The 26,671-nt window shown below is 43.1% G+C and overlaps 1 protein-coding gene across 10 annotated transcripts in view; it reads right to left on the bottom strand.

Annotated features, from left to right (window-relative positions):
* Positions 1 to 26,671, bottom strand: part of SLC4A7 (solute carrier family 4 member 7) — a 203,775-nt gene that overhangs the window by 65,186 nt on the left and 111,918 nt on the right. For all 10 annotated transcript variants that reach the window (XM_075921993.2, XM_075921992.2, XM_075921990.2 and 7 more), the window contains 3 exons: positions 9,603 to 9,746; positions 2,302 to 2,440; positions 151 to 311 (listed from right to left, as the gene is read on the bottom strand). In XM_075921993.2, the coding sequence (XP_075778108.1) occupies positions 151 to 311; positions 2,302 to 2,440; positions 9,603 to 9,746 (444 nt within the window). The remainder of the gene's footprint in view (positions 1 to 150; positions 312 to 2,301; positions 2,441 to 9,602; positions 9,747 to 26,671) is intronic.

Here is a 26,671-nt window from a genome sequence, read left to right as displayed (position 1 = left end):
ATCCTCATGTGAATGAAATTTTCAGAATCAAATCTTAAGACAAAAAAAACTTGTAAACATAATATAAAGATTAAATGTAAACTGTTTTTGTGTTTAAGTCCAACTATGTAAGTTAGTAAAGAGTAAACCTTTCAAAAAATGTATTACAACCTGCTATCTCATCTAATGTGTTTGCTCTCATGTCTAACATGACCGTCCCATTTAGAATACAGCTTCTCAGTTCAAAGAGACTGTGTAGAGACAGAGTTGCCACATAAGGTTTGCTCCATCGATCACCACCATCTTCTACATCCTCTTCAAATTTTAGCCACCTGAAATATAAATTTATATTATGGCATATGTATGCAACTGGAGAAACTTTTATTCTCTGTCCTTTCTAAAGGATGCAAAACAAAAGCTATTTACACCTATATCATGTCTACCCACAACTCCTTTCAGCCCCTTGCTCAATCTGTTTATTTTAATGCATCCACTATCACTCCCTCACCCATACTTGCCACTGCTTTTTTTCCATGCAATTCCTTAATGTTTTAAACACCGGCCCAGATCCACAAAAAGATCTAGGTGTTACTACTCTGAATGTCCCAGTGCATAAATTCTTGGCACCTATAACATAAACTAGAGCAACAATGGTATTCACATTGCCTGAATTCAGAGTGTAACCTCCCAACACAATAGTTGGGAGGGAGAGGCAGAGGGGCTTAACATTGATAAAAGCCAGACTGCTTTGAGGCAATGGGAAGCTGCCTAAGGTAGCCCATGGGAAATAGTTGAAGCACTCACCTGAGTCATGAGAGACCCAGGTTCAAAACCTCCAAATCCTTTCTTTCCCTCTGGCTTAGGAACAGGAATCTCCCATCTTTCAAGACAGTGCATCAGCCACAGAGCTGGGGGTCATTCTCAGGTGGATCCCCCTCCAGCTCTCCTGTTGAAACTGTTCCATTTTTGGGTAAGTAATCAGAGCAGGGAACTGAACCCCTGATCTTCCAGCTACCAGATGGGTGCCCTGATCATCACAATATAGAGTCATTCATTCTCATCTCTCTCTTTAGCCCAAAAACTCAATATTTATACAAAGTGAAATTGCTTCAATAGGAGAGACTGAGGGAGACCCTCATTGAAATCCCCCATAGTCTAGTAAATAGGGTCTTACAAAAACCCAGATGACTTCTCTAACCATTGTGCTAACCACTATAGGGAAAGTACTACCACCAGCTGAATTCAGAATGGGGCACAATGTGGTAGGCACACTCAGAGCACACCTTCTGGATCAGATACCATAGTGAAGAGAGATGAGGGAATGAATGCTTATATATTCTGCTTTATGGATCATGCTGTAGGTTAAGTGTGAGATAGTCCCTCAGGCACCTAGAATGCGGCACCAGTATGATATCCATATGTGGAAACAAAGGCACATAAGGAAATTTCACCCTGAAAATTTAGGTGCCAAGTGAGTTGAGATACTTACAGGGTTAAGCAGCAGCTGAGCAGGACTTGTGTGGATTTTAACAGCACTTAAATCCAGATGCTTAAATACCTTGTGAAACCATCCCAACACCCCTCTACCCAGGTACCAAGCATGGTTTAATCAACAGTGAACATTCCACACAATCTTTTAGCTGTATGATCTGTAGCCATCCAACAAAGATAGTACAGTTTTGGAGTCAGAAACATGTTGACAATATATAGTTTAAACACAACTATGTGTATCTATGGTACCATACTAATAAATGTTACATTAACTGTTGAAGTTACTTAAACTGCAAAGTCAAACACTCAAAAGTTAGGAAATGCCAGATTCACACATGCCCAGGAAAACCTTAAACTCTGTGCTACAGAAAAGACAGTATGTAAATATGTCATTAAAGATATATACAGAAGACTGTCACAAGGCATATGCACAAAGAGGGAAAATTAAATTTCAAAGTACCAATAACTTCCCTTCCTTCCTTTTTTAACTTTGATACAGCAAAAACAATACTACATAACTAAAATATCTTTACTCGCTGTCAGATACACCTATATTATTTATAATGCTTCATTTTAACAAATTTCATTTCCTGAAGTCAGCACAATAACAATAAAGATCTTCAGAAATTTTCTTCAGAGATGTGGAGCACATTTTCAATAAGGGGCTCGGAGAATCACTTTCAACTTTTATTGGTGTTTAATATTAATTGGGAGGCAAATTCCCTGCTCCTTGCCTTGAAAATTCTAACTAAAATTGATTTCTGAGGATAAAGCTAACAAAATCAGTGGAAAAGGTTACATAAAACAGAATTATCCATGTTTGGTTTTTACCTGGCAGTTTCTTTCCATTCATATTCTTCCCCATCCCTGAAGTACAGTTCATCCATTTCAGTGAAGAGATCATGGGGAATATGTTCTTCATCATCATCTTCAGTACCCAAAATAAACTGCACTCGTTGGGATGGGGTATCTTAAAGGGAAAAATAATGGATTTAGATGCTAACTCTTCTACTGAACAATTAACACTTTGCAACAATTAAAATGTTATCCTTCCAATCACAGCTGGAAACACGGAGTGTTGAAAATCTCTTATCAAAAGAAGATGGGAACAGTTCAAAAACTAAATACAGGTTTCCTGTAACAGTAGCTCCTCTGCGTTTTAATTGTGTTATATTTCTGAAAACAAAGGGGGGAGAGGAGAAATAAGCTACTTCAATACTCTAGTTAACTTAATTTTTCCTTCTCTGAAGGTATGTCCACAGAGCCTTCTGAACAAGGACTGCTAACAGGGAGTTTGGAGAGGGAGTTCTCCTGGTGAAGGAGGAAGCTAATACAGGACCGTTGAGGGAAGTGGCTGCGTGTAGTGTGTGTTTGTGTTTGGGGGTTTCTTGCTGTTTTCTGAGCTTGTGTTTGGCTGTTTGGGTTCCCCCACCCTCTTTGCCTTCCCTCTTCCCCTCCCACGGAGTGTGTGCTGTGCCTGGCAAGTGGAAGCTGTGAGCTTCTTATTAGGGTTTGAAATCTAAAAGTCTCTGCTCATTGGCTGAGCTCTAATCAGGGGGAGGGGTTAGCAGGCAGTCCAGGGCTTTATAAAGGAGTGAGTCAGCAACCACGGACTGCTAACAGGGAGTTGGGAAGGAGAGTGAGAAGGGGGTGAGATACACACTCACCATTCTTTAACATCTTTTTGCTATACTCCTGCCCTTCAAGGAGGCACTGAATAACATCTGAGGAAGGAAGGCAGGTCTGGATAGTGATAGGCCTGCTGTTGTTACCTGCACAGCATGTGCGATGTTTGTATTCCTCCAGGAAGAAGGGATTTCATCTGCACTAAGTGCAAGCTGCACACCATTGAAGAAAAAAAAATTAGGGGACTTGAGGCCCAAGTATTGACCCTACGTTCCATCAAAGAGGATGAAAACTTCCTCGATAGAAGGCAGCATTTAATCCTGCAGACACAGCAGGCTGAAGAGCCAGTCAGGGCAGTAAAGGACAAGGAAGAAAACCGGCTGGATGTAACCTCTAGAAGGCGGCGGCCAATTCAGGTCTCCCCCATTTATGTAGAGGTAAGTAACTGCTTTCAGGCTCTCTCCACAGGCACTGTGGTGGAGAATGCTGTGGCAGGGACCTCTCAGGGAAGAAATCATAAGGGAACATTATCTACCGGAAGGCATGGGATGCATTGTCCTAGAATTGGGGGTTCCACGACCACCACACCCAAAAGAAGAAGAAGAGGGGTGGTGGTCGGAGACTCCCTCCTAAGAGGGACTGAGTCATCCATCTGCCATCCAGACCTGCAATATCGAGAAGTGTGCTACTTACTGGGAACTTGCATTCAGGATGTGACCGAGAGTCTTTTGAAAGTGATTAAACCTTTGGATCGCTACCCCTTCCTGCTTCTCCATGTAGGAACTAACGATACGGCCAAGAATGACCTTGAGCGGGTCACAGCAGATTATGTACCGCTGGGAAGAAGGATCGAAGAATTTGAAGCGCAAGTAGTGTTCTCGTCCACCCTTCCAGTTGAAGGAAAAGGTCCCATTAGGAATCGTCGAATTGAGGAAGTAAATGGTGGTTGTGCAGGTGGTGTCGGAGAGAGGGCTTTGATTTCTTCAACCATAAGACTCTGTTCTGGGCACAAGGATTGTTAGGAAGAGATGGGATCCACCTAACCAAGAAAGGTAAGAGCATCTTCGCAGGCAGGCTTGCAAATCTAGTAAGGAGGGCTTTAAACTAGGTTCATTGGGGGACGGTGACCAAAGCCCAGAGGTAAGTAAGGAAGTTGAATACAGAGAAGAAACACAATGAGGAATGAGCAACAAAGGAGGACCCCAACTCAGATGGAGAAGGTAGGGCGATCAACTGGCTAAGATGTTTGTACACAAATGCAAGAAGCCTGGGAAACAAACAGGAAGAATTAGAAGCCCTAGCCCAGTTGAAGAACTATGATTTGACTGGAATAACAGAGACTTATTAGAGGGAGAAAAAACTGTTGAGAGTCTATGGGTTAAGTTTAGAGGTGGAAGCAACAGGGGAGATGTTGTGGTTGGTGTCTGCTGTAGATCGCCGGATCAGGTGGATGAGGCAGAAGAGGCTTTCTTCGGACAACTGAAAGAAGCTCCCAGATCACAGGCCCTGGTTCTCATGGGGGACTTTAATCACCCTGACTTCTCTTAGGAGACCAATACAGCAGTACACAGACAATCTAGGAAGTTTTTGGAGAATGTTGGGGGTAACTTCTTTGTACAAGTGCTGAAGGAACTGACCAGAGGCCATGCGCAGCTTGACCTGCTGCTCACAAACAGGGAGGAACTAGCAGGGGAAGTAAAGGTGGGAGACACCTGGGAAGCAGTGACCATGAGATGGGAGATTTCAGTATCCTGACCAAAGGGAAAAAGGACAGTAGAAAAATACACACTCTAGCCGTCAGAAAAGCAGATTTTGACTCCCTCAGAGAACTGATCGGCAGGATTCCCTGGGATGCTTACGTCAAGGAGAAAGGAGTCCAGGACAGCTGGCAGTATTTTAAAGAAGCCAGCTTTAAAATTAAAGGCACAGGAAGAAACCAACCCGATGCGCAGCAAGAAAAGCAAATATGGTAGGCAACCAGATTGGTTTACAGGGGACATCCTTGGTGAGCTTAAACACAAAAAGGAAGTTTACAAGAACTTGAAACTTGGACGGATGACTAGGGAGGAGTATCAATATATTGCTCAAGAATGCAGGGGACTTACCAGGAAGGCGAAAGTGCAATTGGAATTGCAGCTAGCAAGGAATGTGAAGGATAACAAGAAAGGTTTCTACAGGCATGTTAGCAATAAGAGGGTCATCAGAGAGAGTGTGAGGTCTTTACTGAAGGAGGGAGGTAACATAGTGCCAGAAGATGTGGGAAAAGCTGAAGTACTCAATGCTTTCTTTGCCTGTGTCTTCATGGACAAGGTCAGCTCCCAGACAAATGCAGTAGGCAACGCAGTATGGGAAGGAAGTGGACAGCCCTTGGTGGGGAAAGAACAAGTGAGGAACTATTTAGAAAAGCTAAACATACACAAATCCATAGCCCCAGATTTAATGCTTCCGACGGTACTTAGGGAGTTAGCAAATGTCGTTGCGGAGCCTTTGGTCATCATCTTTGAAAACTCGTGGAGATCAGGAGAGATCCCGGATGACTGGAAAAAGACAAATGTAGAGCCCATCCTTAAAAAAGGGAAGAAGGACAATCCAGGGAACTAAATACCAGTCAGCCTCACATCAGTCCCCGGAAAAATCATGGAGGGGATCTTCAAGGAATCCATTTTGAAGCACTTGGAAGAGAGAAAAGGGATCAGGAATAGTCAGCATGGATTCACATGCCTGACCAATCTGATTAGCTTCTATGATGAAGTAATTGGCTCTGTGGATATGGGAAAGTCAGTGGATATGATATACTTGACTGTAGCAAAGCTTTTGAGACAGTCTCCCACAATATTCTTGCCAGCAACTTAAGGGAATATGGATTGGATAAATGGACTGTACGATGGACAGAAAGCTGGCTAGACTGATCGCTACCCGTTGGGCCTGACAACAGCTCGATGTCAGTTTGGCGGTCAGTTTCTTGCAGAGTGCCCCAAGGATCTGTTCTTGGACCGGTTTTGTTTGTCATCTTTATTAAGGACCTGGATGAGGGGATGAATTGCACCTTTAGCAAGTTCACAGATGACACTAAGCTAGGGGGAGAGGTAGAAATGCTGGAGGGCAGAGTTAGGGTCCAGAGTGACCTGGACAGATTAGAGGATTGGGCCAAAAGAAATCTGATGAGATTCAACAAGGACAAGTGTAGAGTCCTGCACTCTTGGGACGGAAGAATCCCAAGCATTGTTACAGGCTAGGGACCGAACGGCTAAGTAGCAGGTATGCAGAAAAGGACCTGGGGATTACAGTAGATTAAAAGCTGGATATAAGTCAATAGTGTGTCCATGTAGCCAAGAAGGCAAATGGCATATTAGGGTGCATTAGGAGGAGCATTGCCATCACATCCAGACAAGTGATTATTCCCCTTTATTCGGCTTCGGTGAGGCCACATCTGGAGTATTGTGTCCAGTTCTGGGCCACCCACTATAGAAAGAATGTGGACGCATTGGAGAGGGTCCAGCGGAGGGTGACCAAAATGATTAGGGGGCTGGAGCACATGACCTATGAGGAGAGACTGAGGGATTTGGGTTTGTTTAGTCTGCAGAAGAGAAGCGTGAGGGGAGATTTGATAACATCCCTCAACTTCGTGAAGGGAGGTTCCAAAGAGGATGGAGAAAGGCTGTTCACAGTAGTGACAGATGGCAGAACAAGGAGCAATGGTCTCAAGTTACAGTGGAAGCGGTCTAGGTTAGTTTTTCCTAATATCCATTTCACGAGGAGGGTGGTGAAGCACTGGAGTGGGTTATCTAGGGAGGTGGTGGAATCTCCACCCCTAGAGGTTTTTAAGTCTCCACTTGACAAAGCCCTGGCTGGGTGATTTAATTGGGATTGGTCCTGCCTTGGGCAGAGGACTGGACTTGATGACCTCTTGAGGTCTCTTCCAGCTCTATGATTCTATGATCCTCAATGTTGGATATCACCAGTCTGCAGCTGACTGGAAGGCTAAGTTCTAGTACCTGGTGGAGACCTCTTTAGTTTTAAGATACTTCCGAAACGATCATCTCTGAACTATAAACAAAATACATTTCTCATCCTACATGGGCACTTTGTAATAATGATAATAATACTTAATGTGAGATGAACAAGAGACGTTTAGCCATAAGGTAAACAGATATACTTATTTCAGGGAGGGCTAGATTTGCAGACCTCTCTTGAAAAGAGGAGGAAAGAAAAGAAAATGAAAGAAAATGTTCAGGTAACCAACCACTAATACTCCATCCTTTCAGGGTGATGTAAGATTTCTCAGCAGACACAAAATTCCTAGGAAGGGAATAAAACAACACAGAGAAAGCATTCCCCTTACACTCTCATGAATTACCACTATGTTCAGGGCCTGCTAGCCAAAGCTGAGGTCAGCAAAAGACTGAGTATTTGTCTTGTAAAACTTGATAATGTATGCAAGTTGAAGATTTCATCATAAAGGACCTGCCCTTTCCCCACCCACCACTGCTTGTACTGTGTACTTCATTATCTTTAGCATACTTCATTATCTTTAGTTCTGGAAAAATGTATATTTTTCTTTAATTCCAAGAAGGATCACACACATTGAGCCACCAATTTCAAGTGCTTTTGGAGAATAAGGTTATAATTCAAAATGATCTGGACAAACTGGAGAAATGGGTAATTAGACTGCAGCTCAGTAAGGACAAGTGCAAAGTACTCCATTTACAGAGGAACAATCAGTTTCACAAATCCAGAATGGGAAGCTATTGTCCAGGACGGAGTACTGCAGAAAGGGATCTAGGGGTCATAGAGGACCACAAGCTAAATACAAGTCAACTATATGACACTGATGCAAAACAAGCAAATATAATTCGGGGATGTATTAACAGGAGTGTTAGCAAGACACAATTTTTCCGCTCTACTCTGTGCTGGTGAGGCCTCAACTGGAGTATTGTGTCCAAGAAAGATGTGGAGAAAATGGAAAGGCTCCAGAGAAGAGCAAATAAAATGATAAAGTTCTAGGAAACATGACCCATGAGGGAAGACTGAAATAACTGGCTTTGTTTAGTTTGGAAAAGAGAAGACTGAAAGGGGACTTGATAGCAGTTTTCAAGTAGCTAAAAGGGTGTCACAAGGAGAAGTGAGAAAAATTATTCACCTTAACCTCTGATGACAGGACAAGAAACAATGGACTTAAATTGTGGCGAGGGAGGTTTACTTAGGACATCAGGGAAAAATTAATAACAGTCAAAGTGGATAAGCACTGGAATAAATGGCCTAGGAAGGATTTAAATCTCCATCATTGTAGGTATTTAAGAGCAGATAAACATCTGTCAGAGATCATCTAGATGGTACTTGGTCCTGCCATAAGTGCAGGGAGCTGGACAGGATGGCCTCTCAAGGTCCCCTTCCAGTTCTGGCATTCTATGATTCACAAAGAACGATCTCCTCTCACTGTTATGACAGACCTGTCTAGCTCCACCAAAGCATCCCTCCCTGGAATCACTCTGAGGGGAAACAGCTTGTCCCATACATTTCTTTTCTAGTCCTGCCTGCCTCTTTTCCTGATGAGACAACCCTATCCAGCCTGTGTTGCATCTTGCTCATCAGAGATGGCCTATTAAATCATGACCAGAGTAGGCTGTGAGATTCTACTCACATAGCTGGCTAAGCTCCCTATCAAGGTATTCAGTGTGACTGGAGGGAAAGAGAAAAGCAGGAGACAAAGTGTTTCTTATTGGTTCTGGCATTTTCTCATCCTGACTCTTTGAAGCCTGAAGTGGCAAACCTTCAGAAGAGGGGTGAAACAGAAGGGAAAATCTCCAAAGTCAAATCTGGCCCTGGACCACGTTTGGGGATTAGAGAAATTGGCCCAAACTGTTATTTTAAAATTTTGAAAACAAGTCCAAAATTTCCCTCAGAAAATCTCTATAGCAGGAAGTTTGGCCTGAGCCATTGGCCACCACAGGGGCAGAAAAAGCTCAAGGGAATTTCAAGAGGAGAGACACTCCCTTGCTTTCAGTTACTGTTAAGTCTTGTACAGTACTGCCTTCAAGCTGCAAACTGGCTGAAGTATTCATTGTAAGAGATCTGTGGACCTCAGCACAATGTGACTGCTAAAACACTATTGGTGTTATGTATAATACAACAAGGAAGAGCAATACAAGACCACAAAAACATGAGAATTTTTGATATGCAATCAATCTACAGATGTAAAAAAGATGTAAAAAATGACAGTTGTAATTATATAATCCGACTTCCTGTTACTCTAGAGGAAATAAATCTTCACCAAGAAATACCCACACAGAGCCAAATAACTTGTGGTTTAAATAGATCATAGCCGCAAAACCTCTGCCTGCTATTAACAGTAATTCCCCTTCAATTCATCGCAGATACTTTCATATCTGAAAAATATTATGAATAGTGAAGAGTGCAAGGTTTAATAATCTAGGTTAGCTATTATTTAGTGTAGGGGAGGTGGGTTAAGTGACATGAAAAAGCCATATAAAGCAAAATTTGCTTACCATACGATGGAGATTCTCGACCATCTTCTCTATCAGTTTCTCTCTCTTTTCTTCTTCTGTGATGCCTATGCCCACGATGCCTATGACGTCGACGTCCCTCCTTTCCAAATGGGACATGTACACCAATGTACACAGCTCTGTGGCCTGTCAAGTATAAAAGGGCGCAATAAAAGTGTATGAAGAACTATCCTGCCCAGATTTACAATACTATGTTACAAAACCAAGAAACTTACAAATACTTAGCATCTTTACATCACTAATACCACTATTCAGTTTCCTTCAGTCTGTTACAGGGCTCAAAGAATTGGAGGCTTAGAATCTTCCCCAAAGTGGGTCATGTATTGCAGTCTCTGCTCGCTCTTGCCACAACACAGAAGATCCAGTTACACAATGCTACATCAGCCTTTCATGTCAGAATATTCCATCTTTATTCTCAATATTGGGATACAATGCTTTACACAGCTGAGATCACTATGTAATATGCAAATTATGGGGCAGAAAAGTCAAAGAAAGTTTACAGGGGTTTCTGGGTCCCTGACTTGTGCTCAAGCCTGTAAAGTAAAGGTCCAGTGGCTCCTCTCAAATTGTGGGCTCTGAGAACAAGGCATGCAGTACTACAAACACAGCCCCTAAACAAATACGGTACAGGCCCTGGTTCAGGGCAGGGAAGCCAAACAAACATAATCCCACAGTTAATATGGCCTGCCCAAGATTAGAGAGGGGTTCTTCCTCCTCAGGGGCAGTGAGCGACCACCCCTGCTCACTACATGCCCTCATTTTGCCAGCTGAGGTGCACCAGACCAAAATCCTGACTACAACATTCCTGAGGCAGAGCTAGTACACAGACTGCTGGCAATCCTAAACAGGCATACTAAGAGCACTTCACCAGATGCCTATTTTCCCACTCAAAGGATACTATACAAAAGGTTGTTCCATCCATCACTCAGATTTTGTAGTTAATTTTCTTTAACTGAAACAACTCCCTGGAATTCTAAGCCCCATTTACAGTATACTATTGGTGGCTTTGACATCGGACTATTGGGCATCAGACTGGAAAGGGGAGCACTTAAGGGATGCTCAGTGCAAACTGTAATCCCTGGGGTTTATAGAAGGCACGTGGGGTGTGAGGCCTGAGGTATCAGGAACGAATTAGGTACGCCCAGGGCAGAGGAACATCGGGCAAGAAGCACTGGCTTCTCTCGTCCCACGGATGTCTCTCCCACAGGCTAGAGCAAGAGGGCGGTGCAGCCCAAAGTGCCCCTTCTCCCCAGAAGTATGTAGAAGGGGTCACAGAGGGCTGCCTCCCGACAATGGCCTAACTTTCAGAAGCATCATTTTAATTAGTTACCTAAATACGGATTTGGGGGACAAGATTTGGACAACCAAGTTTGAAAAGATGCTGTAATACTGTACTAGCAAACAGTCAATACAAATACTACTTTTTCTTATTCCAAAAACTTATTTAATGAAATGTAAATAAAGTCATCTCAAATCAAAGAATATTGGTCGTAAAACAAATAAGGAAGCAAAGGAAGAAAAAATGCACTTCTGTAGATTTTATTGTCAATAGCAAGCTATTTTCAAATTGGAAGTTTTTCTTCATCTCTTTTTTCATGACTCAAAGCCTTATATATTTAGACAATACAGGCAGATTTGATGAAAGCTAGTAATAGTAATACATTCTAATATGAAACATACAATGAAATATTAACCAGGGATGTCAGATAGGGTGTAATTGAATAGTCATGTAACCGCATCAAATTTTAGTGGTTACGGACCTATTTGAGAGTCCCTGGGGATAGGGACAGCAGCCAGTGTGCTCCTGGCCCCACTCCTGGAAAGACCCTTCCACTCCATGCTTCTGCCTCTCTATCAAAGGCAGCAGTGCAGGGGTGGGGTGGGAAATGGATCCAGTACTCGTGGGGAACTAACTTAAAGCAGGCTCCCCATGGGCATCAGCTCCCATGTCCCCACTCTTGTTGCCTCTGATACAGAGGCAGTAAAGGGGCGGGGGGGGGGGGGGAAATGTGTGTAGTTGACAGGATTAACAGATAAAGCCAGGCTTATTGGGTTAATCATGTAGTCGTCTACATGTTGGCATTCCTAATATTAACCATATGTAATCTTTTCAAGTCCTTTTGAAACAACCTCATGAAAATAGTAAAATGTAGCTAGATGTAAATAGTTCAGGTCTTACTATGAAAAAGTACTAAAGAAGATTGCCTTTGCATATCTCTAACAACGGTTTCTATTTTAATCTCAGAAGAGTAGTAAGAGCCAAAAGTGTTCTAAATATCAACTCCACTGTAAAAAAACAAATCTCAAACATTTTTAATCTTTTCTTTTTACAAGTAAACATGTTCTTATTTTACAGGAACACATCACTTGAGCTACGAAAATTTGGGACTGAGAATCATAAACTGAGATTTTTACAATACTGCAATAGTGTCCACACAGTGAGAATTACCACATAGCAAGTTACCACTGTAGATTCACAGCTTAGCTTGTCATACCGTAAAATGGAATTCTAAACACATGACATTTATTCAGAATCACCAAAGGGTCAAGTGGCTATGATGAATAACAACTATTGGCAACAAATCTGCTTTCACATGAATGCACTAATGCAGCTTGATATAGCATGGCTCATACGTAATATAATTATGATAATTTTTAGTTTACATTTTTAAATAGAATACAGCAATCCTATGATAGTGTGCTTTTAGATGTAAAGTATTTTGGTTTATTTTTTAAAATATGAAAAAAATCTGGGGAGTACAGGCACTTCCTACTTTAATTTTAATTTTAATATAGATAAAAAACAGTTTTCCATCAAAAAAGTTTTATGGAAAACTTTGAAAAGCCCTAATTATAGGCTAGGTCGGGGTTGGCAACCTACAGCACATGAGCCACCAATTTTCAAACGGCACACGGGGCAGGAGCTTAGCTCTGCCCCTCCTCCTCTGCAGAGTCACTGGAGCCCTCCCTCTTCCCCACAGCAGGTTAGGCTGTGGTGGGAGGAGGCAACACTGGGGCTCGTCAGTGGTGCCTCCAAAGCCATACAATCCTTGGCTGGCCCCAAAGGCCAGAGGCACCGCTGCTGCAGCCATGCGGCCTCAGGCCTGCCGGGCCGGGGAGCAGCCATACGTCACCATCTCCCAGAGCCCCGAGCTGTAGTGTGTCTCTGCCATGATGCTGAAGCAGATACAGAAAGTGAGAGTGGCTATGCCGGGCCTGGGGTGCGCTGTTGGGCCCAGGCACAGCCAATTTCAGAGGGAGGCGGGGGCGCAGCTAAGGGGAGGGGGAGTGATGGGAAGGTTCTGCTGGGGGTAGGAGCTGTATGGGAGGTGAGATGAGGGGAGGAGAATCCCTTGTAGGGAAAGGGGCTGTATGCCGGGGGGCTAGTGAGGGAGGATCTAATGTAGGGGAAGACGAGAACTGCAGGCAAAGGGATGAACAAGAGGGGAGTTGGGAGGAGAGGGAGGGTCCCCATAGCAGGGAAGCTGATGGCAGGGGAGAGGGAGGATTGTAGGAGAAGAGAGGCTATATGGGAAAGGAAAACTTTGTGATGCCAGTGACAGAGGGTAGCAGTAGGTGTTAAATCTTGGCATAGCTCTGCTCGTTGAAGTAATGGGGCTCTCATGTCGTTGCTTATACCAGTGGAGATATAGATGGTTTATTATTGCTTTTCCAAGACTGTTCTTCATTCCTTTCCCCTGTGGAAATGGATTGTCAGTCTGTGTATTGGAGGAGGACTGCTTGTAGCACCCTATAGTAATGATTCTTTTCAGGTGAATAACAGTCTGGATAAAGTTTAACCTTTTGCGAACACTAACCTTCACAAGGCCCAAGTGAGGTGGTCTAGCCTGAACCTCAGTCCTCCCTGTCCCTTCCTCCATGAGGCTGGAGCACCAGAGGAGTGAGGTGTCTCAGCTGGGGGGCCACATCAGTGATGGTTGGGTGGTTTTGGAGGAGTTTTTTTGCTTCTCACTTGTGTGGTCCCAAACTGATTTTTCTGTAGGTCAGTAACCCTCGACTCAACCTTTTGTGTTGGACATATTTTATTTTATTTAAAATAAAGATTGATAAACTAACATAAGAAAATTAAACTGCTTAATCCAGGGGTTCTAAAATTTTGTGATACACAATCCCCTAAAATGCTAAATGAATTAGTGTGACCCCACCCTCACTAATCCACTAGTAAAACTAATCATTTTATTGGGATTAGGATTGGACAAGAACTAAATATTCCAATAACTTGATAACTAAATTTTTATTGGAAATAGACACAAAACATCAAATTTGGAATCCTATTGTTTAATGTGAAGGATGAGCTTGTTTATTGTTCCATAATTTTTTAAATCTGGGTTTCATTGTCGAGATAGCCACTCATTTCTCGTTCCACGTTTACTTTTGATCAATATTTGCTTTTTATAGCAGCAACTGCAGAAAACCCTGACTCGCACAAACAAGATGTTACAAACAGGATCAATATGTTCATAGCCTTCTCATTTAATTCTTTGTACTAATTTTGCACACTGATCCAAAATTCAGAGAGAGACATTGTTGAGAATTTTATTTTTAAAGCGGTGTCAGAAGAGATATCAATGATTTGCTCTTCCTCGGTAGCAGTGAGTGTACCAGCTATTAGTTTAGCATCAAATCAGTTCCTTATCCAATCAAACTTTTCAATATCCATATCTGAGAAATAGTTCTTAAAGTGAAAGTTTAAAGAAGAAATGTGATTTAATTTATAATAATTTATAAAAGAACGGAACTTCACATACACTCCAAGGACTACTAAAGATGTTGTACTAGTAAAAAGTATGCCACGTCGACAGAGACACCAGAGACACAGGAATATTTGCGAAAGAAGCTGAACCCAACCATCTGAGATCACGGGATTGGCATTTAGATCGTCAGTGGAGACATCAGAGACATGCAAACATTTGCGAGAGAAGCCAAGCCCGACTATCAGCAATCACGTGATCAGTGTCAATGAATTGCCAGCTAAGATGCTGGAGACACAAATTTTTGCAAGAGAAAAACCGAATCCAGCTGCGACCCCCCTCTAAGTTGCTCGCAACCTCCTGGGGGGAGGTTGGGACCCACAAGTTGAGAAATGTGGGCTTAATCTATTTAATAATTTTAGTTAAACTGTTCCCCCTAGCTACAGCTGGTTCAGAAAATATGATCACCATGCCCAACCTGTCCCTAGCCCTCCTCCCCCTGGCAAACAGATCCCCGAATAAGTTAAATCTTGGCATGCCACTTCTGAAAGGTTGTGGACCGCTGGGCTAGGTTTTGTCATTTAGCTTCTGCCTTCAAAAAAGGGACAGTTCGAGGGCTACCCCTGAGCTCTATAGTGCTAGGGGAAATGCTCAGGGTATACTACCTTCACTACGCCTACTCTTGGAGATAGGCATAGAATCATAAAATACTAGGACTGGAAGGGACCTCGAAAGGTCATCGAGTCCGGTCCCCTGTCCTCATGGCAGGACCAAATACTGTCTACACCATCCCTGATAGACATTTATCTAAACTACTCTTAAATATCTCCAGAGATGAAGATTTTACAACCTCTCTGGGCAATTTATTCCAGTGTTTGACTACCCTGACAGTTAGGAACTTTTTCCTAATGTCCAACCTAAACCTCCCTTGCTGCAGTTTAAGCCCATTGCTTCTTGTTCTATCCTCAGAGGCCAAGATGAACAAGTTTTCTCCCTCCTCCTTATGACACCCTTTTAGATACCTGAAAACTGCTATCATGTCCCCGCTCAATCTCCTCTTTTCTAAACTAAACAAACCCAATTCTTTCAGCCTTCCTTCATAGGTCATGTTCTCTAGACCTTTAATCATTCTTGTTGCTCTTCTCTGGACCCTCTCCAATTTCTCCACATCTTTCTTGAAATGCAGTGCCCAAAACTGGACACAATACTTGAACTGAGGCCTAACTAGCGCAGAGTAGAGCGGAAGACTGACTTCTCGGCTACGTCTACACTGGCCCCTTCTTCGGAATAGCCACGCTAATTTAGAACTTTGGAATAGGGAAATGCGCGGGGGATTTAAAAATATCCCCTGCGGGATTTAAATAAACATGGCCGCCGCTTTTTTTCCGGCTTGGGGAAAAGCCGGAAAAGAGCGTCCAGACTGGCGCGATCCTCCGGAATAAAGCCCTATTCCGGAGGATCTCTTATTCCTACTTCAAGTAGGAATCCCCCTACTTCAAGTAGGAATAAGAGATCCTCCGGAATAGGGCTTTATTCCGGAGGATCGCACCAGTCTGGACGCTCTTTTCCGGCTTTTCCCCAAGCCGGAAAAAAAGCGGCGGCCATGTTTATTTAAATCCCGCGGGGGATATTTTTAAATCCCCCGCGCATTTCCCTATTCCAAAGTTCTAAATTAGCGTGGCTATTCCGAAGAAGGGGCCAGTGTAGACGTAGCCCTCATGTCTTGCTCACAAAATACCTGAAATTCCCAGCTTGCATGGATGTAGTCACTTTAGCTTTGCTAAAATGCTAAAAACAGTCATGTAGCTACAACAGCAGAGCTGTAGTGGCACAGCTTAGCCATCCCAAGTAATTATTCACAGGGACCAAGCAGGTCTGTAGTCTGGACAGCTTACCCATCCCACTGCTCACCACTGTCTACATTTGTGCTACTATTTTTACAGTGCTAGCTTAATGAGAGCTTGTAAGAGTATGTTTACACAGGATGGAAATCACACCGCTATCTCTAAACATAGACTCAGTCTTTATGTGAAAGATACTAACAATACGCACTGTCTTTTCTGTAAGCTGGTATAGAAATGAGGCTGGTCTATGACAGTCTTCATCTTCTCCCATACTCTTTCAGAAAATGCACACAGTACAAGCAGTTCCACTGAGGGCAATTTCCCCTAACTATTTTGGGATAGACATGAAGAGGAGAAACCAAAAAAACATCAGAGTGTTTGCCAAAGACAAGGTCCAAAGGGATATGGCTATGCAGGTTTTATAAGACTGCATGGCCAAAAGAGCGCCTTCATGTCATAATGATCATGAGATTGATGGCTGCAACCATCAACCCAAAGTCTTAAGAAAGACTATCTTACACATGCAGAGGGTGCTCTTCTGTTTTTTAGAAACTATGTTTCTTATTTTATTTACTAAAATATCTTTGTAAAAACTTGCTGCAGGCATGTTCAAGCTCAAAAGTTAGCTACAGCCTCAAAGTAAAGCAAAGAGATTATGTGAGTTTAATTCTAGATAAAGAACAGCCCTGAGAAATTTTTAAGTGTAGATAGTTGATATCAAGTAACATCCTACTCCCCAATTCCTGAGCAGCCTTCAGGAGAGAGACAGGCTGATAGGACTATGAAGAAAAAAAAAAAGTAAAGTTGAATTCATGTGACAAACTCAGTTTCCAACAAGAAAAAAGAACCTGGTTATTCAGCATTACGTCCTCCAACCAATTGGATAAGGAGGTATCCCCTCAAAGATACCCTGGAAAGTAATTTATTACAATAGCTATGATGGAGAAGAGAGAGTAACTATGAAGAATTTATGAGTCTGAAGTTAAATTACGTGCCTCCATACATTCACCTACAGAAAATTAAACATTTAAAATACACAACTCAGGCAGGAGTACAAAGATATAATTGCATTATTATATGACCTTCAAACCCTTACTTATACATACACCTGTACACAGTATTGCTGATCCCATCCAAGCTTGTTACAGAATTAGCCTAACACAATAATCACCAGAATTAGCAGAGTGCATGGCACTAAATTTAGTATGCAAAACTCCTGAGATAATTGTTCATTTTAATCTAACATGACTTAATCCAAGCTTAGTTGCTGACATCCTCCAATGGTATTTAGGACTTATGGTCATTATTGGTATGAATCAATTCAAATATATTCTAGAAGTTTTCTAAATGTTATCACATGCTTCTCATTACACTAATAAAATCAGTTTGCGTAAAAATAGAAATCTTACCAATCAATTACCAAAACATATAACACAAAAGTCACTGCAAAAACCAAAAAAACAAAAACCCTTAATTTATTTGTGGTGCTATCCAAAACCACAAGCAGAGAAAAGTTTGAAGTTGTTATAGAAAACATGGGCTTTCTTCTTGCAATTAGTTTCATTACTAAGAACTTTTATTTAAGAAACGAGATGAATATTCAAGTACAACTCTGTTCCCCTAATACAGTGTTTCTCAACCAGTGGTACAAGTACCCTTAGGGGTGCTCGAGAGAATTCTGAGGGGTACTTCAACAACAAATTGGGAGAAAACTGAATTTTTGTTTTAAGTTTTACAGGGCTTTATTATTTTTGTACTTTTTACACCCAAAAATGTCATCACCCACCCAGCTATGATTAAGTTGTTTAAACAAATGTGTTGCAATGGTAGACAAATGGTTGCCAAAAATTGTGTGTGTATGAAAACTGTAAGTACTGGGGGTACTTTAAAAAAATGGAGGGGGGGGGAGGTACTTTATAAAAAAAGGTTGAGAAACACTGCCCTAACATAGTACCTCCCAAAATAGCAGATGGATCCCCTGCGGAGGTACTAGACTAGGCACAAAAAAGGCATTATTTGGAGTTGAGTAAGGAAAGCTGAATGCCCTGGATGCACTCCAATTTGCTAGCATTGGAAGTTTTTGAAACCCACCTTTCACTTCACGTTCTCTCACTAGTGGTCCCTAGTACATCTAATCACAGAAGCAGCTCATACATACAGGTCCACAGGCTCTCCAACCCAAGTTTTGGGGCACTTCTCCCACAATACAACTGAGCAGCTACAGGGATTCAACCAGAGAAGTGTAGCAAAAAGTAAAACAAACCTGAATAAAAATGGGGGTGAGGGTGGGAGGAGGTAATAAAAAACAAGGAAAGGAAATTAGACCGAGGGGGGGAAAAGTGGACAGAAGTAGACAATGAGCTCCAGGTGCTCCCCTCGCACCTTCACTTTCCAACAGCACTGGAGTACCACATGATCTTCAAACTTCTACTGCCAGGTACAACTCAGGAATAATCTGAAGAATTCCCGTATCTTGATCATTGCTTTGTTCCAATTAGACTTAAGTGTCCATCAACCCACACAGACTACACAAGAAATGCTCATGACTTCAGCAATTGATGAGTCTAATATTTTAATTAGCTTTTGCCAAAGACTTCCATAGTATTAAAAGTTATAGGTAAAGTTTGAAATTTACAGTAAAGCTTTTTCTTTCTTTTCTAAGAGATTAATATAAAACAGTCGCTCAAGCCATGATGAATATACAAATAAAATGTTATCAGTCCACCAAAAGTCTGAGTGGGTTTGCGGCCAACAGCCTCCGCAGGCCTCTGAACAAGGTGTGTGGTGGGGGAGGACCCAGCTCTGCGACCCAGTAAAGGCAGACCTCAATTTGAAGGGGCAGAGCCAGGAACAGCCAAGGCTAGGTCCCCCACCAACCCATGTTCAGAGTTGTGTGGAGCATGCAATGCTACACTCCAGCGGTAATTTAAAGGGCCTGGGGCGCTGGCTGCCATTACTGCTGCATTAACAGTAGCCAAGAGCCCTGGACCCCTCTGAATCGCTGGGCCTCAGGGCAATTCCTCCCACTCCTCATTGGTGGGCCTGATTACAGGTAATTTCACCAATTTCCTTAAAAAAAATCCAATGCCTTAGAAATAGTCACAAATACTTTACATCTGCAAATTTAAAAGATCAAATAGAGAACTTTTAATAGAATTCTAATGGTAACTTGAAGCATGGTGTTGTTATAGAATGGTTCCTCTCTCAGAGTAATTTTTAATGGCCTGTAATGAAAAAGCCTTAACCGTTTTTTTTCCAGATTCTAGGTATTAGTTCTCCTTTCCTTCCAAGAAAATATAGCCATATTGAGGTCAAACCAGCTTTTCTAACAGCATTTATATGGGGAATAAAAATAAGGTTTTATAATGGAACATAGTTGCAAACCTTTATTAGGGAGAGCCTTCCCTAGGACTGCTGCCATGATGTTCTTGGAATTTCTTCTTGTCTGACAATTCTCAAGTATAAGGGAAATAAACATACTTGACCCAAAAATTAATTTGACTGGCTAGACTTAGATTCACCTGAACAATCCAATAAGTATTATTTTACACATTACACACTATAGACCAGTTTAGTTAGAAAACTTACTCTCTCTCACTATGCAATACCTTCAATTGCATTGTCTGCAGTATACATGAGGTAACTGACAGACACACCCAAAATCAAAACTCTTACAGTAGTAAAAGAAAAACAAATGTCTAGAATTAATCAGAATCAAAGAGTTATTACTGGGAATTCTATAAGAGAAAGCTATTTAGAGTACTATTAAATATGACAGTCAACACACAAAGGCAATGCATCATGCTGGTTATAATTATTGAGTTTAATCATGGATAGTAGGAAGAGGCTGGTGCCAGCCAATGTAATACACAGGAGCTCTAGCTGTGTATGGCTGCCTCCCATCCATGTCTTTGTGACGCAGAGCCAGCACCAATGTTTCTTGCCTGGGAGAGGAGCCATCGCTTTACTTCTGCTGGAAAGAGAATCTGGCTAGCCCTCATCTCTACCATGATAGACAGAAGACCACTGGATGCAATCCTCCTGCTAAGGAACCTATTATATTGCTCAGCCTGTCTCTCCCCTGAAGGCTGCTCAGGGCACGGGGGAAGAGTACCTGAGCTTGTTTTTGCACCGTAGAGGAAGGGAAGAAACAGTACAAACAGCAAGTTCAGTGACAGACAGACTAATAATGTAAGGTTTTTGTTCTTAAATTTAGAAAAATTCTGCAGATTGAGAGGAGTAAGACTTATGAACATTAACACAGGATGCAGTGTTAAAATTGTAGTGCAGATTCACTCTCTTTAGCTGAGCCCAGCAATGCAGTACTAAGAACACAAAGGATGCCAAAACATATAATTCCCTTAAGTACATGCACATACACCATTTCTTGTACAATTTCTGTATCTGATTTTTTCCATTCAAAAATAGATAGCTCCATAGTGACATGGAAATATGAATCCTGGAGATTGAGCGTTGAAAACAGTATCCTAGCTCTAGTGCCAAGATTATTGTTGATATGGTAACCATCCTGAATTGTTGTTTCTTGACATATCTGTTTGAGTGTCAAAGGTTTAAAATAGGTCACCATCCACCATTTCTCTTTTCAATAAAGGACTATTGGGAATAGACTCCCTTCCTACTGTGTTGAGCAGATACTTGCTCTATTGCTCAGAGTTGTGAGAGTTGTTGCCACTCATTATAGAGTAATTGCATGTGAGAGGAGTCCCTGAAGAGGGACAGGAGGGGTGAATGAAAGGAGGCGAGGCTATGAAGGGGATGGTATTTCCAGAACCCATTGCTCCATGATAATGGATTCTCAGTTTTGAGGAACGGTCGTAAACTGCGTGTAAAGGATGGATGGTTACCATAAGTGCTAGGGAGGGTGAATCGTTTTCTACGTCCTCAACCAAGGTCTTAAATTTGCTTGTTTGAGGTCAGAAGTTGCATCACCATTGATGGGAGGGCGACATTGTTGGGTGCTTTGTTATATGAAGTTGTAGCCAGTTATCTTTCAAGATCGCTTTGAATTTTATTTATCAGCCAAATGCTGGAATATTCTAAAAAACGTTTCAGCCACTTCAAATAAGCCAACTACCTTATTTTCTTTTTTTTCCTCCATATCTATACTGTATTAAGTCTCGCTTTGTATCCTAGAATGAAGTTCCTGGTGTTAAGGCATCTTAATCCAAACAAATCATTATTCAATTCAGCATACGTTTAACTTTACAGCTACGGCTACACTGGCATGATTTTCCGGAAATACTTTTAACGGAAAAGTTTTCCGTTAAAAGCATTTTCAGAAAAGCGCGTCTAGATTGGCAGGATGCTTTTCCGCAAAAGCACTTTTTGCAGAAAAGCGTCCGTGGCCAATCTAGACGCGCTTTTCCGCAAAAAAGCCCCGATCGCCATTTTCACGATCGGGGCTTTTTTGCGGAAAACAAATCTCTGCTGTCTACAGTGGCCCTTTTGCGCAAAAATGTTTCGGAAAAGGACTTTTGCCCGAATGGGAGCAGCATAGTATTTCCGCAAAAGCACTGACAATCTTACATGAGTAAGTGCTTTTGCAGAAATTCAAGCGGCCAGTGTAGACAGCTGGCAAGTTTTTCCACAAAAGCAGATAATTTTGCAGAAAAACTTGCCAGTCTAGACACAGCCTACAGCTATACAAATATAGAACTATAGACACTGAGGAAATGTTTATTCTGTCTCTAATCATCTCCTGTCTTGCTAAAAGAATCTTCTGCTTGAAAAAAGACTTTATGAGCAGGCCTCCTAATTTGAAACCTCGTGGGATGAGGTTTACCGGGGCGGTCGACAAATGCCTTTGATGTCAACCACGGAGAGTCCAGACTAGTGCGCTGAGCCGACAGACAGCTGATCGGCTCAGCATGGCAGCCATTTTAATTTAAATAAAGCGGCGATTATTTAAATTGCCGCTTCATTTGGGTATGTCTAGTAAACTAATGTACATGGCTCTGGCGACAGGGCCATGTAGTCTAGACATACCCCATACGTCTATGAGCCAGGAATGCTATTGAGAAGGCCTGGGCCCTGGTAGAGTGCACCATGGGAGGCGAGGCAGATCTCCCCTTTAGGTCGTAATACGCCCTGATACATGCTATAATCCAAGAGGACAGGCACTGAGCTGACACCGTGCGACCTTTCATTCTGTCTGCTACGGAGACAAAGAGCTGAGTAGACTATGAAACTGTTTTGTTCTTTCTAAATAAAAGGCAAGGGCCCATCTAACATCTAATGTGTGGAGTGCTCTCTCTCTCTCACTCTCTCATCTGCATTCAGTTGTGGGTAGAAAACCAGCAGAAAAATCTCCAGGGACATATGCTACACGGAAACTACCTGAGGTAGAAAGGCAGGGTGTGGATGTAGAGTCACCTTGTCCTTAGAAAGTACCATGCATGGCAGCTCTGAAGAGAGCTCTCAACTCAGACACCCTTCTGGCTGAGGTGACAGCCACTAAACAGGACATCTTCCAGGATAAGTGAGAGAAAGCACGTAGCCAAAGGCTCAAACAGGGCCTGAATAAGTCCCTGGAGCACCAAGTGTAAGTCCCACTGTGGAATGGGCTGCCTAACGTGGGGGTAGACCCTATCCAAACCCTTAAAAAACGCTTGACGATGGCATGGGCGAAGACAGAGCCTCCTCCTTCCCCCTGGTGAAAGGCTGCAATAGCCACCAGGTGTACCCTAACCAAAGAGGTGGATAATCCCTGCTGCCTGAGGCCAAGGGGGTAATCTAAGATTAGTGGGATGGGAGCCCGCACTGGGTCCCCACTTTTCTGCATGACCCATATTGAAAATCTACATTTAGCCAATAGGTAGCCCTGGTGGAGGGCTTCCTACTCTCCATCAGCACCCATCTCACTGGGTCTGAACAGAGGCACTCTCCCCAATCTCCACTGCCATAGCCACTGATCTTCCAAGCTGCCAGATAGAGGGATTGTAGATTCGGGTGACACAGAACTTGTTCAAGCTCCTGCATCAAACAGGTCTGGCACCAGCAGAAGGGCAATGGGGTCCTCCACCAATAGCAACCTCAGTGTGGTGTACGAGTTGGCAGGGCCAAGCCAGGGCTATGAGAATCAATATTGCACTGTACCTCTTGACCTTCAGAAGCACCTCATGAACCATGGGAAGGGGGGGAGGGGAGAGAGCACAAAGGAGGCCTGCTGGCAACTGAATTTCCAGGGCAACCCCCCCATTGACCCTAGGCCCTGACCTGGATAAGAGCAAAACCGGGCACATTTCTTGTTGGTCTGAGATGTGACTAGGTCTAGTAGGGGAGTTCCCCACTTCTGGAAAAGAATTACCTCTACCTTGAGACCCCACTCGTGCAACAAGAAGGCCCTGCTGAGGTGGTCCGCTAGGGCGCTGCAGGACCCCGGGAAGTAAGTCACCTGCAGATGAACCCCCTGCACAATGCAAAGTCCCCAGAGAGCTAATGCCTCCTGGCAGAGGAGAGCGGAACAAGCACCACCCTATTGGTTGATGTAATACATCGCTGTTGTGTTGTCCATCTGAATGGAAACACAGTTGCCCCTCAAACGAGGCGTGAACACCTGGCAGGCCAGCTGCACTAACCTCAACTCTGACATTGATGTGCAATCCCCTCTCCACCACAGATCACATACCCTGCACCCGTAGGTCTGCCAAATGGGCTCCCCAGACGGTATCAGAAGCATCCATCACCAGCTGCATCAAGGGAAGGGGCTGGGCAAAGGGAACCTCACAGCACACTTTGCTCTCCCTCAGCCACCAATCCAACATTGACAGGACCTTCGGAACGACGGTTAGCACAGTATCAATGTGGTCACGGGCTAGCCTGAAGATCCTTGCCCGCCAAGTCTAAAGGGGTCAGAGGCATAGCCTGACATATTGCACCACATAAGTGAATGTCACCATGTGGCCCAATAGTCTCAAGCAGTGCCTCACCATCGTCGTTGGGGCGGCCTGGAGGCGCTGAATAATGTCCTTTAAAACCAGAAACCTGGAGTTTGGAAGGAACGCCCGCCCCATTATGGCGTCTATCCTTGCCCCCACAAATTCTATTATTTGAGTAGGGATGAGGGTAGATTTTGTTTCGTTCAACATAAGACCCAGCTAGAAGAAGGTTTTCCTGGCTAACGTGCAATGTGGGACTGTACCCAATTCCTGGAATGACCTCTGAAGAGCCAGTCATCTAGGTAGGGGTAGACATGAAGCCCCCTCCTTCTTAGGAAAGCAGCTACCACTGCCATGCATTTGGTGAACACCCTGGGGGCAGTGGAAAGGCTAAACAGCAGCACTGCAAACTGGTAAAGGTTCCCATCCTCTAGGAAACACAGGAACTTTCTGTGGTGAGGGACAATTGAAATGTGGAAGTATGCATCCTTGAAGTCAAGGGCAGCGTACCAGTCTCCTAGATCAAGGCATGGAATGATGGAGGCTAACATCACCATCCTGAACCTTGATTTCCTTATGAAGGCTTTGAGCCCTCTGAGGTCTAGGATGGGGCAAAGGCCCCCTTTGGACTTCAGGATGAGGAAGTAACAGGAATAAAACCCCTTTCCCCTGAACGCGAGGGGAACCTCTTCTACCGCCCCCAAAGACAGGAGCGAAGAGACCTCCGCACGAAGAAGGTACTCGTGAGAGGGGTCCCTGAAGAGGGATGGGGAAGGAGGGTGAGAAGGAGGGGAGGAGAGGAATGGGATAGAATATCCCCTTTGCACCATATCAAGGACTCACCAGTGCGAAGCGATGGAGTGTCAAACACGGTGGAAAGGGGACAGTCTGTGTGAGAAGGGGCAATCTAGCACTGGGGCTGGTACTCTGTCCCCGAGTGAGAGCATCTTCAAAAGCTCAACCTCGGGCCCTGGGACTTATTAGGGGGCCCTTGGTTTTAGTCGGAGGCAGACTGAGAACACCTCCTAGGGCCCCTGGCATTATTCCAAATACATCATACTTTTAGTCTGCATTTTTTAATATTAAGAAGTTACACATATGCAAAAAAGTAAACTACATTAAAGAGAACATAAGTTGAAAACTGAAGCACTAAAAAAAGGACAAAACTAAGGTGACCTGTACAACCTTAATTCAACCCCTCATGTTATGTATTGTGATACAGTCCTTAGCGTCAAGATCAAATACTGTTTCTGTCATGGGAATATTGGCTCATTCAGAGCAGAGAGTGGTCGATGTGTATGGGACTAATCAGGACGATGTAGTGAAAGAGGCTGTTGTCTGCAGCATGCCTGCCTCATTTGATGAAGTTTGAAGGCATATAATGAATGAAACAGAGGAATGCAGGAAGACAAAGATTGTTCTCATCATTAAAGCACATGAATGCTAATCTGGAGACTTGAATTCTATCTCTGAAACCATGTTCCATTGTAATCCGACTCAAGTCCCTTAAAAAAAAAAAAATTCACGTGGCCACTAACTGATCCTGAGCATTCACAGCTCCAGTTGAAGTCAATGAGAGTTGTGCTTTGACCATATGAACTGCTAAATTCTCTGAAAAATGAATCCTTAGATTACTCACATTGGAAATCCAAAGTTAGAAGATACTTTTGATTTTACTATGTGCCTCAGTCCTCCATCTTTAAAAATGTAGTTTGTGCTACCCCTAATTTCACATGGGTGTTGTAAAAATAAAGTTGATGTTTGTAAAGCACTCAGCTGCTACAAGTGTCATGAAAACCCATAAGGAAATTAATATTTATGACTTCAGAGCAGAATTTGAACAAGAGAATATTAACAAAATATAAAATAACTTCTCAATAAGTGAGCAACACCCATCCTGTACACTATATGAGGTATACATTTAAATGGTTAAACTGATGAGTCTTCATGGTTACATACAAGCCCACCCCCTCCGCCACGCTGATGCCTCTTATACAGCCTAAGAGGCAGCAGTGGGCGGGGAAGGCAGGTGACAGGCGGGAGCCAAAGCTCACAGTGTGCCAGATTTTAAGGAGGCTCCCTGTGAGCACTGGCTCCTGAGGAACTGCTCCCTTACCTCCTCTCCCTCCCCCCCCGCCCCCCCGCTGCTTCTGGTGGGGGAGGGGGGAGAGGAGCAGGTGGGCGCCAGTACCAATGTAAACAAGTAGCGGCTGAAAATTTCAATGGTTACATGCTTACCAAAAGAATACTTAACATATGAAGCAGGACTCATGTGGGAAAATATAGCATGCAATCATGTAATTTGACACTTTCTGACTTTCATTAGCTTTTAAATCCTTGACTTTACATCCTTAAACTTTAAATATTTTTGTGTGTAATTTGTAGAGAAACTAAAAAGGTGGCTGAGCACACTATGAGTCCCATTTGCTTTAGGTATAAAGAAATGTGATTTGCACAGGATGCTAGTATGATAGATACAAATCGATGTTTTGCTCAAGTTATACAAAGAGTTCAATCTAGGCTGAAGACATTTGAGTGATTATAGTGACTTGCTCCAAGCAAGTCAAGCTCAGACATACTGTTCTTGCTCTCCGTTT

Source organism: Pelodiscus sinensis, chromosome 2 (assembly GCF_052426305.1).
Source record: "Pelodiscus sinensis isolate ZL-2025 chromosome 2, ASM5242630v1, whole genome shotgun sequence".
In the NCBI taxonomy this organism is placed as follows: Eukaryota; Metazoa; Chordata; order Testudines; family Trionychidae; genus Pelodiscus; species Pelodiscus sinensis.
The sequence above is the reverse complement of the archived record's forward strand: the minus strand, read 5'-3'. Positions and strand labels throughout refer to the sequence as shown.